This window comes from Onychomys torridus, chromosome 10 (assembly GCF_903995425.1).
Source record: "Onychomys torridus chromosome 10, mOncTor1.1, whole genome shotgun sequence".
NCBI classification, from domain to species: Eukaryota; Metazoa; Chordata; class Mammalia; order Rodentia; family Cricetidae; genus Onychomys; species Onychomys torridus.
The window spans coordinates 9,946,286-9,964,611 of NC_050452.1; the positions used below are offsets into that span (position 1 = coordinate 9,946,286).

At 38.6% G+C, this 18,326-nt stretch overlaps 1 protein-coding gene across 1 annotated transcript in view; it reads right to left on the bottom strand.

Annotated features, from left to right (window-relative positions):
• Vps54 (VPS54 subunit of GARP complex) overlaps window positions 1-18,326 on the bottom strand; it is a 91,373-nt gene that overhangs the window by 33,938 nt on the left and 39,109 nt on the right. Inside the window, exons 8-12 of the mRNA XM_036201333.1 lie at window positions 8,726-8,852; window positions 7,723-7,830; window positions 5,501-5,556; window positions 2,859-2,955; window positions 1,103-1,440 (exon numbers count right to left, since the gene is read on the bottom strand). Coding sequence (XP_036057226.1) covers window positions 1,103-1,440; window positions 2,859-2,955; window positions 5,501-5,556; window positions 7,723-7,830; window positions 8,726-8,852 — 726 coding nt within the window. The remainder of the gene's footprint in view (window positions 1-1,102; window positions 1,441-2,858; window positions 2,956-5,500; window positions 5,557-7,722; window positions 7,831-8,725; window positions 8,853-18,326) is intronic.

Below are 18,326 nucleotides of genomic sequence, written 5' to 3' on the forward strand. Positions count from 1 at the left end.
GGGAAGGAAAAGGGTAATAGACTGACCTCAACTGAAACATGAGCTCTGGACCACAGGCTGGTTTATGTGTAGACAACAGCACCAAATCTTGTTATTCTTAACAATTCACGTGTTCATAGGTTTTGTTTTGTGTTTTTAGATACCAGGTATTACAGGGATACCTGGTAAACCTAACACTGGTTTACAAATTAGACGGGAATAACTTGGGGTTGGAGATTTAGCTCAGTGGTAGAGCGCTTGCCTAGCAAGCACAAGGCCCTGGGTTTGGTCCCCAGCTCCGGAAAAAAAATAAAAAATAAAATAAAATAAAATAGATGGGAATAACTTATCCATTTAACTTTATCCGTCTACTGTTACAGTAATTGGATTATGTAAAAGAATGTTCTGGTTTAGCAACTACACACTCTGGTATCTGAGATAAAGAGGCATTATGTCTTATTATAGACACAAAGAAAAAGGGGAAGGTGAAGAAGGAAAAAGAGAGAGTATATAGTTCACTGTGTGGTAAACGGTTCAGAACTAGGGGCTTTAGATGAAGGATACGTACATCAGTGTTCATACTATTATAGCAAATTTTCTGTAAACCTGAAATAATTTCAAAACACATTTTTATAAATGATGTTTTAAAAGACAATTTCATCCACTAGGAAATTCATGCCTTTAAAAAATCAAATGTGTAAGTCAAACACATCTTTACTAATATAAAATAAGGGAGCAGCACAACACAGAGAGAGAAAGCAGAGAAAAACTAATAGAGCAGTATTGGACATGGTTTCCAGGAACAGTTGTGTTTCCTTTACATAAATCTCCTAGGCGTCCTGGGAATCAATTACCATAGCACTGAAATGAGGACGTCTCATTAAATAATTCAAGTTCCTCACCAGTCCTAACGTCTGCAATGTCGCCACTATCTCCAAGGCTCACCTCCATACCTTCCACACATTTTCAAACTGAAGTATATATTTCATAAATTAATATAGTTTGTTACATTCTAAGACAAAAGGTTACATTTTTCCAAACAAAACTGAATTCTCAGTCTTTCTGAAACCATTAATAAAATGGTTCAGAGAGTCACCACCCTCACTAAAGCCACTGTACTCACACACTATCTAGGCCTCCTGGGATAGCAGATGCTGGTGCCTGCTCCTTGCTGGATGAAGAATCGGTACATTCTGGTTCAGATACCGAATCACTGCTGCAGGGCTCGCTATTTGGAGATGTGTTTCTTTGAGAGGTAGTATCACCTGCTGCAGGGGCTGGCTCACCCTCCCCAAAAGCATCGCTTATGAACAAGCCTTCGTGGGTCAAATAAGCCACCTCTGTGTCCAAGGAATTGTCCTTTACAGCACTCCTCTGCTGGGAAATCGCCTCCAGTTCTCTAGTCCTTTGGTTTTTGTCGAGAACTGAGAGCACAACACTGTGAATGATATTCAATGTTGCCTACAAAAAGAAAAAATAGGACACATTTTAGAAAGATGCATTTAAATCCCATGAACTTAAGATTTACAGGAGTTAATTATGTAGACACAATTCTGAACATCTACAATCATGAATGAATCAAAATCCTATAACAAATGTTACAATTTTTATCAGCCTTGTATTGCACACTAACAGTGACTTGTAAAGACCAACTGTATAGAAGAAGTAGGTTCACTACAGCTTAGAAATCAAGAGTACTTATATTCTAACTCATTTTTTATGGAAATTTTCCTGTAACAATATGTATTTCATTAACATGCTGGATCAGATATAACCTGTCTCTCAGAAAAACTGATTAGTAAGTACGGCTGCTTAAAAGAACAATAACTTAGGTCCCTTAGCAACCCCATGCCCTGACCATCTCTTACATCAACGTCCGCTCATTGCTTGACTTTGTGACTGCCAGCTCCTCTCTGTCTGAACATTCCGAGATTGTTCTCATTCAATGCTTCCTCCTCTGCAGAGTGCTCCTCACTGGGACCTTTGCACACTGTCCTCCTCATCACTCAGGTTTTGGCACAAATGGCAGCTTCCTCAAAGAGACCATTCCTGACTCTCTACAACAGCTTTATCCCACCTACACAGTGGTGGTTGTTTTGTTGTGGGTTTTTTTGTTTTGTTTTGTTTGGCTTGTTTGTTTAAGAACATTTATTATCATCTAAAATTATCTTTTATTTATTTAGGTCTCTTTCTACTACAATAATATTGAAGTTAGATCCATCTCAATATTATTATTCTAAACAATGGTACTTGATATGGAGGAAATACTCAATAAAACACTACAAGCTAGGTGAATGAAAAAGTTTATATAAATTAGTGTATTTATGAACTATTAAGATACAAGGGTGGGGCTGGAGAGATGGCTCAGAGGTTAGGAGCACTGACTGTTCTTCCAGAGGTCCTGAGTTCAATTCCCAGCAACCACAAGGTGACTAATAACCACCTGTAATGAGATCTGGCGCCATCTTCTGGCATGCAGCCATACATGCAGGCACAATATTGTATACGTAATAAATTAATTAATCTATAAAAAAGATATAAGGGACTTTGACATTCATGGTTGCAAATCTCATTATATATTGCTTCCTCTCTAAAGCATCTGATTTCTTTTTTGGGTGGGGTGAGGGGTTTGGGGGGGCTGACATGACTCTAAGGAAACAGACTCCCAAGTTCAAATCTCCAAAATCAGTTTAGGCTGAGCCGAGTCTAGTCAGCACACAGACAGACTAGGGGAAATGCAAGAAACTAGAGCCAAGACTTCAAGACACCATTATGTAGAGAAGGCTGACCTACATCCAGGCACACTCCAGTTCTATAATTCTGTCCGGAAAGCTGACTGAATATCAGAGATAGTCCAGGCAACCGATGTGTGAGCTTACCTTAACCCTCTGTAGGAAAACTGTAAACTTAGAGAAAATATCCTTTAACAGGTCAATCCACTGGGGGAAATTCAACATTCTCATTTGATCTGCAAGCCTATAAAAAAATTTAAACAAAAATAACTGTCTCTGGACCAATATGGTAACATCTATGATGAAGGGATGGATAGTAAATATTGCATAAAAATAAAGTGCCATTTAGAGTCCTAACTAAAATCATAGACTCGTGAGCTAAAGAGGTCAATTACCAAACTCTATCTGTTTACACACCATTCTGACTGACTAGTACAATCAAGTACACTGGCAAACGGTCCTTATCATACTGCAATCCCATGTGAGAATGTTTTGTGACCTCTGAAGAAATAAGGCATAGACTGACATTAGCTAAAAGTAAGGATCTTTTGTGGAATAATGACAGAAGTATAACATTTCCCTCGACAGATTTAATAATCCACTTTTCCAACAGCAAATTTAAAAAGCACTTTTCCACCAACGACAAATAGAACCCCTGATGCATGGACTCTGGAAAGTACTGAATGAGCTCGAAACCCCCGCTGTTTAATGTACTTGCTGGCTGCAGAGCTCTGCCAAGTGCTGAGCCTTCCCTGTTTCAGGTTTTTTGTTTGTTTGTTTGTTTTTCCATTTTAACATGGAGAGAAAGTATGCATCTTATACAATTATAAACATCAAAGACATTGATAGAAAAAGCTATCAGTACAGTTAAGAAATGATGTCAGCCAATATTATTTTGATAGTTGCTATCAATTAATAACTTCCAATATGAAACAGGTTAGCAAAACAGAATCCCCTAAAGAGATTTTATATATAACAAAAGTAACTCATTACTCTAGATTTCCAGTGAATGCTGCTATAGCCATGAGTTTATTAAAAAAAGAAAAAGAAAAAGAAAGAAAGAAAAAAGAAAAAGTGTTCTGTACTGGCTACCAGGAAGCTCTCTACCTAAGTTGAAAAACTCCTTACAGTGTCTTAGCTAGAGTCTTAGCTACTCTGACAGGCAGCCTGACTACAGACAAACCAAGGGAGGGAGTGATTTTAGCGACAATCTTAGGTCACACTGCACTGCTGCAAGAATTCAGCTAGGAACCTCCAGGCAGGAGCTGATGCAGAGGCCTGCTTACAGGCCTGTTCTCCGTGGTCTGCTCGGTTGGCTTTCTTCTAGCACCAAGGACCCTGACCAGCTCAGGGGTAGTGCCATACACAGTGGACTGGGCCCTCCAACATTAATCACTGATTAAGAAAACGTACTATGGGCTTGCCTACAGGCCAGTCTTATGGGTCATTTTCTCAGCTGAGAGCCTTTTCCCAAATGACTCCAGCTTATATCAAGCTACATAAAACTAGTCTGCACAAGAGCAAGAAAATAAGCCCTGTTTTGCTGAGCTTTCTAAAAGTGCCCATGCCCTGTCTCCCAGTAGCTCCTCCTTGAAAACAGGTGCTCCAGCCAATCCTGAAACAGAGGTGCCAAGGAACAGTGTGGGATTTCTAACTCTCCACATCTCTATTCTGGGGGTTTGGCCCAGAGAATCTTAAAAACTATCCTATTGGTGTTTGTATCTTTGGCCAGATAAGGTTTAGAGACCTAAATATATGAAGAATTCAGTCACAAAATATTTATCACTATCCTTCTCAAAAAAATAGGAATTTCAAGATGAAAACAAAAAATTATAGACACAGGCAATTTAAAATTAAATACTCAAACTCCTCAAAGCCCTAGAGGCTCGACTGTAGAACTAAGTGATTTAATACTTGATAGCAACACTGTAAGAAATTATCCTCCATCCCTCCCACTTTGTATCAACCCTCTATTCCCCTTCTATACCCAACTTTGCCCTAAAAAGCCAACCTGCAGGCTTGGCCAGTAACGAGTCCTTATCCAGACTAGAAAAAGCAAAGGTCCAGCAGATAATTCCTTTTCTACAGTTAATTACCTGTATTCAAAGCAGGTAATACTCAGTGGAACTGTCCCAAATAGAACAATGTATCCCCGTTGTGAGTAGTATGATGACTGCTCCTCCCCTCCTCATCCTGGATTAGAACCATCCCTTCCTTCAATGTAGCCATGCTGCATATGCTACCTGCCCATAATCACAGAGTGACAATCTCAGCTAACAGATCAACTGTGGAAGTATCTGTGCTTTTCCTCAAGCATCCTTTATTTTACTTAACAGTAGGCTCAAAGCATGAGAGCAACAACCTAGAGGAGGCAGCAGGGTTTACACATCTGGAGACAGATCAACGCCTGCACCGTGTAGCAAGGAGAGAGGGTGCGGAAGGAAGGCCAGCACACCCGTGGCTCCTCCGTCTGTGGTCACAGGCTTTCACACGGAGCTCTAAAGGCGTCCCGAAGAAGGGGAGGACTTGACCTACTCCTCCAGCCCTGTTGAAGAGCCACCTCAAGGTGACGGCTTCCGCTACCCACGGCTGCAGCTCCTCTTCAACAAGCAGCTTGCCTCAACTCTGTTAAGTGCTCACTGCGCCGTCTCTTAAAGCACTTCACTGTCATGTATAACTTTTTACACCCCGACCCAAGCCTCAGTCCACAACTGCTCTCCAACTCTAATCCGCATGTGCCCTCGTTCCCTAACTGAGAAACACAGAACGACATACATGGTCATACTTACTTCACAACAACATCTGTGTCTATTTCTTCTATTTGTGAAACTTTATTAATCACACGCTGCAATGTAAGAAAAAGGGCAGTTTGGTTAATTGTTTTTAGAATTCCAACTAATTCATGTTTCATCTGTACCTTAAAAAGAACACCCTGGGGCTGGGGGCTGGGGGTAGCTCAGTCAGTAAGGTGCTTGTCCTGCAAATGTGAGGACCTGAGTCTAATTCCCAGAAGTCATGTTAAAAAGCCAGGTGTGGTTGCACACCCTGTAATAAGACTACTGGGGAGCCAGAGGCAGGCAGGGCCCTGGGGCTCACTGGCCAGCCAGCCCAGCCTGTTGGGCAAGCTCCAGGTTTAGTAAGAAGCTACCTCAAAACATAAGGTGGACGTCTCCTGAAGAGTACCCAAGGCTGTCCTCTGGCCCCCAAATGTGTACACACACACACATGCATGGCCATCACTCTACATGCACCTGAAAAGGCTCACATACGTATGTGTGAATTAAAAGAACTATGCTGTAGAGTTGGCTCAGTGGTTAAAAGCACTGGCTGCTCTTCCAGAGGACCCAGATTCGATTCCCAGCACCCACTTGATAGCTCATAACCAGTTCCAGAGGATCCAATGCCTTCTTCTGGCCTCCTCAGGTACCAGACATGTGTGTAACACAGACATACATGCAAGCAAAGCATTTGTACACATAAAATATTTTTTAATTTTTAATAAATAAAACAAAAGAACTCGTTGACTACAATGTTTTTGTATGTATAATGCTAAGAATTAAACAATAAGATCTCATTACAATAAATAAATACACACTCCCAGAAAACCCACAAATTACACAGAAAGTATAACACTTCCACAGAGTGCTATCTGTTGAACTACAACTCACTTAATGAAAGTAAACATTTAAAGTGCTTAGAATTCCATTCTTTGTCCAGTACTACTCTTCTCAAAAGTCACTATCTTTTAAAGTTTTATTTATTTTTATGTTTTATGTTATGTGTATTAGTGTTTTCCTAAACGTTTGTCTGTCACATGCCTGCAGTGCCTGCAGCGGCCAGAAGAGGGCGCTGGATCCACTGCAACTGAAGTTAACAGCTGTGGGCCACCATGAGGGTGTTCTCGAATCCTGATCCTCTGCAAAGGCAGCCAGTGCTCTTAAGTGAATATCAATCACTTCAGAGCCAAAAAGTTGCTACTAATAGATTTCTAAAGTATGATTCATTTTGCCTGTATCTGAATCATACATGCAGAGAATCCTGCAGAGTATACTTTTTGTGCCTGGCTTTACAGATGTTCATACTATTCATTTATGCAGCTATGAATAATTCATTCAGTCACATTGCAATATAGTATTTCATTGTATATATACACCACGATTCTGTTTATCAGAATTTTCTGATAACACAATTTAGAATGTTCCTTTTTCTCTAATTTTCTCTAGAATGTACATGGCAGTACCATGCTGTGTTTGAGTGAATTTACCTCAGTATTTCTGTTAGGTGAATATTTAAGAACAGAAATTCTGGGTTATAATGTATATATAGTTAGCATTAGTAATGCTGCCAACAATTTTCCAAGATGGTTATACCCATTTAGAAACACAGTGTTTCAACCAGTGTTTAAGTTATTAAAAAAAAAAAAAAAAAAAAAAAAAAAAAAGGCAATTACAGGCTTTGTGTATTTTATATAAACAATGAAACTTGTATATGTACATTCAACCTAATGGTGATTAAGCCTAATAAACATGTAAAATTATCTGAGTTTAAAAAAATCAAAACAAAAATCAGGGGAACTAATAGCATGCTGGAGTTGGGGGTTCAGCTCTGCAGCAGAGTCCTTGCCTAAGGTACAACATAAAGCCTGGTTTTATTCCCAGCACTGGGGTAAAGCCTAAAGATCTTAGGTTATCACCAACTTTCTAAGCAGGATGGAAGGAAGTTAACACATACTTACTTAGAGTGGAGAGAATGAGCCAGTAAAATGTTTTCAGACAACAGTGCAGTTGTACATATTAAACAAAAGTCATATGTACAACATAAGAAACTCAGAACATGCATACACAGGAATATTCTTAAAGTAGTGTTCTTGGCTGTGGGTTACGCTTCTCTTATTTTCCATGTGTGCAATTTTAAACAAAATGATCAAGTATTCCTATTACACTGCATATCTGTGACATAAAAATGAACTTCACAGGTTTCATATCACATATCAAATAAAAATGTACACTACCTCTTTAATGATGTTCTTTGCTGAAGTAATCATTTCTTCACCATAGATTTCTAAAAAATTAAGTTTTCTTTGTTTCAAAAGCCCAAATACAAGAGATACTAATCTTTCCTATTAAAACAAAAGAAAGATATATAACTTTACATTTGAATTTTAACTTAAAAGTAGAAACATTTATCAAAAGGGTTATGTCAGACCCTCAGATTTCTGCCTGCGCACAGTGTGGTGCTTCCAGAAGGGTGACGTCACCACTCCCACAGCAATCTTCCATCAGGTTTTTGTGGTCTGTGTTCTCCCACAGGGAAATCCTGTTCTACCACAACGGACGAGATGAAGTGGCTGAAGGACGGCACAGTACTAACAGGTCCTTTGTCCTCATTTCCAGTTAGACGATATCCACAGACACTGATAACCGGTCAAGAGTCCCTGTGGCCCAGAAGACTGACGCCAGTCTGGGCTCTGAGTGGGACGCCCACTGCTAACATGCACACCTCTTTAGGTCACTATGAGCCAGGGACTTCAGAGTCTTTTCTTCCTGGTAGTTCTTAGCAATGATCTGCACTGCAAAACTACCAGTCAGTACAGCCAGGGTATATGTACATGCACGTACAAATAAAACATGTTCAGAACAGGTGGTCAGTACATTTGAATGATTAACATATTATCACATAACCATCACTTTACAGACGATAAGCCCCAGTGCTCATGTGCTGCTCATGGAATAGAAATTAAGTCGGTCATCCCATTCTCTATTGGAACTTGGTTTGTTAACTTTTAAAGACCTCACTTTAACGCCTTTTCCTAAGTAGGCCACATTACTCCACGGTCTACTTCTCAGGATACTAACATTTATGATGCTTATTACAGACATACAGCTAGCACAGGGCCTCACAAGTCTGACAGACATCAGAATCTGAGGTGATCTTGCTTGTGTTACAAACTGAAGCTGTGAAGGAAGCAAGACTAAGCAAAGACAATCACTGGACTGCACAGTTCAAACACATACCTCTTCTAAAACTTGGGAGTCACCATCCAGTGGTCTATTTAAGTCACTCTGAGAGTAAGTAGAAAATTCTGCAATCATCATTTTATCAATCAGCTTTTCTAATTCACAAAGTTGCGACCCCAAATGCCTATCAAAAGAAGAGAAAAACATTATAGATATCCACTTAGAGCCATAAACTCATTCTACTTTAAGAGAATAAGCAGTACTTACTCAACAAAATGTTTAGTAAAACGAAGCCCTGTTAACAGCAAAGTCACTGTCATAATGTCACTTCATTTCCAGAATTCTTTGTTTTTAACCTTTAAACACTAAACAGTTTTTAAAAAAACCTTGTAGAAAAACCCTTACTTGATAAATGTTATGGCTGCTTTTTATGGATAAACTACCAGCTACTCCTATTCCTTTATCATTAACCATCTAGTGGCTCTCGGTGGTGGTGGCTCCCTGGACACTCATTTATTCAGCAAATTTGAGCCCTAATATTTGACAGCCCTATGCTTTTTTTTTAATTAAGCCATCTAAATGGCCATAGGAACAGAGCGACTCAACTTAACCTGTCGGGATAGATTTGAGTTACTGTCCATCAGCCCTCAGGTCACTGAGTTCAGGAACTACCAATCCTTAAAGCCCTCGCTGTTCCACAATATACAAGATACGAGTTCAGTCCCCAGAGCCTTCATGGAGCCAACCGGGCATCTCTAACTCCAGTTTCAGGTGGGCTGCAAGGCAGGACAGTGAGGACAAGACCCATCTACCTAAATAAACAAAAAATAAATACGTCTACCTTTGGGGATGATTTTTAACATTTTAAACTTAATTTCTCATTTATTATTAATTTAGTACAACTATTTCACTGCATTTACTTGAAAAAGAGGACCTTAGTGTCCGCAGTTATCTTTATAAAGACAGTGGTAGGATAATTTTGAAACAAACCTGACAAATACAATAAGGGGTTTATTTGTATCTTGCAATATGAAAATACTTCTTACACTTAATAAGAGGACTAATAAACGTCTCATAAATGGCACCAACATCTCACACCAGCACAAACTCAAACACTGCCAGAACCTAACAACTTCTTAAGCAATTTCTCCTTTGACCTAGGAATCACTTTTTAGAATCGGAATCACAGTTGTGCTGGCAAAAGTTAAAAATAATAATGGTGATAATGATATGATATACAAACAGACATGTTGCACTGCTGTAGCTAAGGAAGTAGAAGCTGACATGGAAGCACACCTGTCTCCCCAGCAGTCAGGAGGCTGAGGCAAGAGAACCGAGTTCAAGCCTGAGCGATGCACTGAGATTCTGTCTCAAAAAGGGAAAATGAAATAATCCAAATACTGACAAACGAGGATCTAACTGGATAAATCATAACACAGTCTTAACCAAGGACTATACACTTCATCATCATTAACTATACTTTGGCAGAATAGTATTACAATTGTCAGTCATTGTCCAATTTTGACCGTGCCCAACCTTACCACAAGGCATCCTAGGGGAAAGTTTACGAAGGGTTTGGTACAGTCTGTGCTTTAGGCACCTGGCATCTCCTGAGGGTCTTGGAGTATACCCACAGGTAAGGGTGGGGAAGGACTATCAAAATAATACTGCTATTTCTGCGAGCATATTGTGTGCTAAAAACAAATGAGAAATGGTGTTGGTGTCTAAGAATCACCTTTTCAGCCTGGTCAAGCGAGATAATAAAATCATACAACAGGCATCGATGTGAACGGGAAGTATCAGCAGAGGGCTCACAGCTTTTTCTTAAAAGGAAAATTAGAGGCCGAGGCATAGCTCAGTTGTAGAGTGAATGCTTAGCACATAATGAGGCCCTGGGCACAATCTAATACCAACAAATAAATTTAAATTATGTAAAATAATTCAAAAGGCAAAATTAAAGAGGAAAGTCATTTTCTAGCTCTATCCACTACAAAAGCATACAATCAATCAATCTAGTAGCTAGGATTTCTTTCTGTTTTTAATTTGGCTGGCCTCAAATTCGTGACCCTCCGCCTCCTTCAGCAAATCCTACTGGCGTAGCCAGGATTTCTAAACACAACCTTGTACCAAAAGAAACAGGATCCTATACTGATGAGATAACTCTGCAGGTAAAATCACTTGTCACACAAGCAAAATGGTCTACATTCAATAACTTGAACCCACGCACAAAGGCCAGCTGCCTTGCTGTGCCTCTGTGATCTCAATACTCCAATAGAGGGTGAAAGACCGTGTCGATGCTCAGAGCTCTGGGCTCACTAGCCAGGAGTATACAGCACAGCAAAACAAGACCTTGTCTCAACAGGCAGGAGAGTGACTCCTGAAGCTATAGGCATGCACACACAAATAATAAATACAGTTTAAATTTCTTTTTAAAAGGGAAAATCCCTAAAGAAATGACAGCTTACAGTCCAGGGCAGAAAATGTGTAAACATAGGTGTCATAGCACAAAGAATACAGGTTACCAAGCTATTTCTCATGGACTCATTAAAAGGACTCAAGAATGAACTGGTAGAATCACCCATAAAACATCAATCTAAATATCTACAAAAATAAAAATAGCAAAAGGCTTTTTTTTAAAGACTTAAAAAATATCAACTGCATATAAATCTAAATCCATGTACTTAGTGTAAGAATTTTTTTAAGAACGGCTTAGCAGTTGTCTTTGGGAATACTGGGTTCCCAATTCATCATCTCACAATGCTAGCTAAAGACAAACTGTCTGGAGTTTATTCCACCTTTCCTCATAGAAGCTGCTTCAGACTAACCAGATGTGGCGGCCTACCAAGCAGTTCGGGGATTAGAGGTATCTCCTTACGCCCACATATCAGGGAAAACAAAAAATCCATTTGTTTCGTTGACTCCTCCAAAACTTAAGTACTAATAGCCTGCTGATGACCGGACGCCATACCTGCAACGTAAGTCTGAACACATACTTTGTATGTTGTGATGTAGTGTGTATTGTGAGACACATAAGAAGCGTGAAAGGTTGTTTTTTCTCCCGCTTTGCACTACTGGAGCTTGAACACAGGCTCTGGGGCATGCCGCAGACAAGGCAGGCCCCAGCTGGGAGCTAGCTCCCCACCGATCCTTTTGTCTTCTGAGACGGTTCTCACTCATTTGTCCAGGCTGGCTTTCACCCACTCTGTAACCCAGCAGCTCAAAGTTTCTTTCCACTGTGACAAGCGACGTGCTGGGGAGTCACTGCTGGCATGGTGACAGCAACACCAAGTCTTGTGCAGTGACCGCAGTGCAGCCCGGAGTGCAATCCGCTGAGCATTTAACGCTGCCGTCTTGGGTCACATCCCTACTGTGAGGGGTCATGCGGTTCCGTACCACCAGTTAAGTTCTGACACACTTTACTTCTGATAGGTGTGTGCTTTACGATAGGAAATAAAAAATAGACTGCCTACATATATTTTATGCATTTGTGACATACTGTTTCTAAATTTTAAAAATATTTTTAGGCTCTACTGGTTCAGACTTTCTTACTGTCACAGTTCAAAAGCTGTGTTTTCAAAGGATCGACCTAATTGATAATGGGGGAAAAGACCAGCTAATACACAATAGCAGTACTGCTCAGGGTATTGCGAGGGACAACTGCATACGTACTCACTAACGTACACACTGCTCCAAATTCGGTGCTCCTGCAAGAAAATCTAACCATTTCCAATTACAGAAAAGACAGATGACACGAGAACACTGGAACATGAGGATGCAGTTCTCAAATACTTTGAAAAGGAGAAAAGAAAAAGAATAAAGCAAATGTCGAAAGGTGTTTGGAACATATAAGCCAGTCACATATTATCTGGACAGTTCTATTTTACAGTTATTATTTGGACAATTATATATTGCAACAAACATAGTATTAAAACTGGGGATAATCAAAGATATGTCATCAACAACTAGCTATCTGAAGATATCAGTGACATGGAGTTGTTTTTTTAAATCTCATCTTTTAAATATTTCTAGCTGAAACAAAGTATTTCTAACTTAAAATGTTTCAGGGGTCTGGGGAGAGTTGCAAAGAACAAAGGCTGGCCCTGAACTGACAGTGCATGGGTCGGTCATATCCAGTTATGTTCCTATCCTTCTCATTTCCCTCACCTTTGGTGGCGGCGGCTTTCATTTCTTTGTTTTTTCAAGACAGGGTTTCTCTGTGTAGCCCTGGCTGTCCTGGAACTTGATCAGTACACCAGGCTGGCCTTGAACTCAGAGATCAGCCTGCCTCTGACTCCCAAGTGCTGGGATTAAATGAGTGCGCCATCACCACCCAGCTTTGATTTATTTTTTTTTTTAATATAAGGCACGATAGAAATGTACATGCTCTTCAAGTAGTTTTTATGAAGATTATAGATTCTCTTTTAATGCAGATTAGAAGCCAATACTCAAGTATATGTTAACTCTGAGTGTAATAGTCTTCAACAAATCCCACAAAAAAAACTCTGGTGTCAAGTTTGTATGAATGCACCTACTAATATCTGTTCATTAAAATAATAAAAAAAAAAATCTGTCAATTTAAGCCTAACATCTTAATAAGGCTCTCAGTCTTTATTTTATTTTGGTTTTTAGAAACAACGTTTCTCTGTGTAGCCCTGGCTGTTCTGGAACTAGCTCTGTAGATCAGCATGGCCTTGAACTCAAGAGATCCACCTGCCTCTGCTTCCCAAGTGCTGTGATTAAAGGCGTGCACCACCACTGCTTGGCCTCAGATAGTCTTAAAATAACTTGAGTAGCTTCAACTTTGTGCATCCTTAAATACAGATAAGAAGCAGATATAAACTTTAATGTTATCAAATAATATTTGTTATGCATAAAAACACAAAGATTTGTCTAAGCAGTTCATTTAACAAGTATGTAGCCTTGGGCTGGACATGGAGGCACACTGGGAAGGCAGAGGCAGACAGATCTTTTTGGATTTATGACCAACCTGATCTACACAGTCAGTTCCAGGCCAGCCTGGGCTACCCTGAGACCATGTCTCAAAATAAAGTATGTATTTTAACAATCTCTTTAGAGTGGTAACAAATCTACTAAAATACAATACAAATACAATATTGTGATGGCTAATCTTGGCTGTCAACTTGACTGTATCTGTAATCAACTGAAATCCAAGCAGCTGGGCACACTAGTGAGAGATTTTCTTAACCAGATCATTTAAGGTGGGAAGACACACCCTAAATCTGGGCCACAGCTTCTGGTGGCAGCCCACATAAAAAGACACAGGAGAAGGCAGCTTTTACCTTTTGCCTGCTTGCCCTCACTCTCACTGGCAAGTTCATCATCCTGCCGCTGAGGCACTCCTTCACCTGTGTTAGAACCCACTTCTTCAGGGTCTCCCTGCACTCCAGCTGGATACGGTGACTGGCGACTGTGTGTGAACTGACCCTGACCTGAAGACAGCCATTGCTGGGCTCTCTGGACCACAACCTGTAAACCTCACTAATAGATGCCTCCCCCTCACTATATGTGAGTGCATGTGTGTTCATTCATTCTACTGGCTCCATTCCTTTATAAGCACAAGAAAAAAAGAAAAGAATGAAGCGGTAATATCACTTTCTGAAAAAGCACTAAATCAATATATCCAACTAAAGTAAGTTGGAACAATTACAACACTTTCTACGTAGATATGGCTGAACTTATATGTTAATTTGGACTTTCTACTAAGATGTATGTGCATACAGTGACCTTCGTGCTATGTGTGTCAGAGAAACGTGTTTAATAATACAGTCTACAGAAGATCTCATTTTATCAAAACAGTAAAATCTCTTGGCTTTATCTCAAAGCATAAATTGTGCATGTTTTCTTATTCTAATGTTTGGAAACTAAATTGCAGATTATATAGGATTATAGGATCAAATAGTATGCTGAATATCTTGATGAAACCAGTAATATAAAGTCCTTAAATGAAATCATAGGTGGCCTCTTATCGATGAAACCACAGAATGCTGAAACCCATAATTAACTCTGGATGCTGCCACCTCTTAAGTGATTAGGGAAGGGAGGGAGGAAGGAGGGAGGGCAGGCCAGCAGGCAGGCAGGCAGGCTGGCTTATAACTAGAAAACAAACTAATTTCATTAATTTTTACCTGAAAATTAGTTACTATGGTAGTTTCTTGCCCAGTAAAACTAGCATCACTGCCTATAATTTCAGTACGTATATCATCACAAAATCAGTTTGGTGTTCAGAGTTATCTGGGGTCCAGTAAGATGCTCATTCAAATAAATTAAGCAAGTTCCAAGCTCTGAGGAGATGTCTGAGTCTCCCTTCTACTGCTTTGTAACTAGCTATGTGACCTGAAACAAATTATTTAAGGTGCCTAAACCTCATTTTCAGTACCCGTGGAATCTCATGGCTTCTGTAGCAGAAGACCGAACAGCTCATCCAATGCATTCACCACCTTGGTTCAGAATACTAATGAACTCAATAAATGTTCTCAGTTTCTACAAACCTTTACAATTAAAAAAAAAAAAAAAAAAAAAAAAAAAGCAAACACAGCCCTAGATGTCAAAGTAATTAAGGCCTTTCTATAAAAAAGAAGAAAAAAAAGCTGTGGCCTGTCAATATTAAATGCATTCTTAGGCCCATACTGAGACTTTTATAGAATGTCTATGTAAGAATTTGAATACTGTTAACTTTAATAATACCTCTAAATTAATAACACAGCAAAAATTATATGTATTACTTCAATGACTACTTTTATTGCTAAGATCAGAATTTCTTTTCATGCGTGATGGTGAAAATGTATGTATTATAATTAAAATTGTCCAGTATCACAATAATTTTAAATGGTAAAAATTATTATTTTTAATTACAAAAACCAATAAATATATAAAACAATCATTGTAGGAATTTGGCATGAACCAAAATTTTCATCTGAATAAATTACTCTTTAGGCTCAGAGAAGGAATCAGAAAAGGAAGATGCTGTGGTTAAAATTGTTGTTTAAAAAAAGAAAAATAATTTACATAGGAAGATGTAAGCACTTGAATTATAAGATCTAAATTTTAGAGAATCCAGTCGTGGTTCTATTTAGCATCTCAATTCTGGCCCGCATTAGAGATTTTCAGAGAGCTTTGAAAACATACAGAGCCTTCCCTTCTGGAAGTATAGCTTACTTGGCTTCAACGGGTATGGCATGCCTATCTTTAAAGCTCTTTCGGGAGCCTATTATGCAGCCAGGATTGAGACTCACAGTATCTACTACAAATAGTAATGAACAACTAATTTTAAATAATTACAATTACCGTAACCCAATGATTACAGAATGGTAAATAGACAGAGAAAGACTATATCAAGAACAAAAATGTACTTTTTTTGGGTAATATGGTAGATAATCCATAGGTTTCACAAGTGTGTATTAAGATGTGTGTGATGCAGCTCTTAAAGCCTAACAGAAGACTTTAAAAGGCACATGTGACAGATAATAAAGCACAGTAAGCTGCGGGAAGATGTCACTAGAGGACATAAATGAAGCATTCTGAGATTTACAAGTCAAAGAAAAGCTTATACAGAAATTTTTTAGGTCAATAGCTCTGAAATGAGAAAAAAGAAAATACACATAAGCATTATTTTCTATCACTGACTAGAAAAACATACAGAAAATGACACACAAATGACAGTATTTGAATTCTTTTTTTTTAAATAGGTATTTTTGGTAATAAGACTATTGGAAGTTTGAAATAAAAGCCCCCTTGAAATGCAAGGCAAAGATTACAGGCTGATGTAAAACCTAGACTGGCATCTGTAAACACAGAAGACCACCAACAATTTAACCCAACAGTGACCCCCTGGTTCTTCTACCAAGAAAGAGATGAAGGGCTTTTCTACGCCACGCCCCATAAAAAGGTGACTGAAATATGACCACGGCACGGGAGAGTGGGAAGCAGGTGAAATTCAAACAGAAAGTTCTTAGACTTAAAAAGAACAGCTTTTTACCAACAATGCTTATATAAAAAAGAAACCTGGAGTGTACATTTCCTAATTGATTAGACAAAAGACATAAAGAATCCAAAATTAATTACATTTTCAAATAAAATTAAATGGCATTAAAATATCAATGAAGCTTTACAAGAAAATAACATTGATATTTAACAATCTTATAGTAAAAATATAAATCCATCAAATAGAACTTGCCAGAAATTTAAAATACAAAGTAAAATTTCTCAACTACCAAAACTCAGTCTCAAATTACTTCAAGTATGAATCAGGATTTGAAAGATATTTTCTTTTAGAGTTCTTTTATTTTTGAAATAACTTGCATATGAAGATGCTTATCCAAAGTATAAATTAAACTCAAATTCTGATACCAAACTTTTACACAGTTATAACCATAAGGGAACTGACAGGTTATAGGCAGCTTTACAGACATGTTTACAGACAAATATCCTTTACATGTACAGGTTCTAAAGAAATTAACAACAGACATCTCAGCAAAATGAGACAAGAGCAACATCCGAGGAGTTAGGGCACTCACTTGTGGATCACTGCCCAGCATGACAAAACAATGGGTTTGACCCCCAAGAACAAAATAAGTAGTAAGTAGTTAAATAAATGTAAGCTTGGATTCTCCAATGCAATAAATCATAAATCACTAATAAACATCCAACTCCAGTCTTAGATTTTTTTCCAGACACCTTTGGGTAACTACAGTCTTCATCAATATTATCGATCACAAACAAACGTATGTATCAAATGAAACTGTAAGACCTTTGCGGTAAAAACTAGAACCGGTTTAGAATGTGAACTCAGTGAGCAAGTATTCAATCTTTAATTCTATTTCTCAGTTCTGTGCTAGCCAGACAATATTGGTGTCAATATCATGACTACCATGTGATAAACAAAAAGTGAAACTGAGAGCTTGTCATTTTCATTTAAGTCTATTTTTGTAAAGCAATGATAAAATCAATTACACATTTAAAATATCACACAAATTGAAAATAATTCAGAAGTGAGAAAATTAGAAATCATTTAGTCACTTGGGGCTCCATGCAGGAAAACCTGCAGTAAACTTCAAAGGCCCATAAATCATCCAAAATTTTATGTACAGGTATAATTTTAAGGAGAGGACTTTCAACAACAGCTTTTAACAGCCTTTCAAAAAGCTTTGTGACTTAGCCTGTAACCATTTCTGCAACTAACAAAATCTGGGTTATGTTCCTAGCGTTGGAGTCCCACAGCAATCTGTACACAATCACACTGTGTTGGATGTACCCTAACTGCCACCAGGTCATGTGCTTAGCCCCTCCCCACAACAGAACACACGCTGCTCTGTTCATGACTCAAAACTCTCATAGTCAGCCTGAATTCCTAAGTGCTCACTGTCATTTCTTTAATGAATGAATGAATCAATGACTTAATTCAATTTTGTACAAATTCTAAAGTGCTATCTAAACATTCCATATATATAATCTTAGTTAATGAGAACTTGTAATTCAATTAAAATGAGCTTATTTTGACTCTAACTCTCCTAGAAGATATTACATCTCTATTAACCTACAGAGTACATCTGTAAGACTACAGCTGGAACCTCTTATTCTGAATGGATCTGCACAAGATAAGAACTTCTATAAGAACACCAACACCTGCTTAGTGTAATGA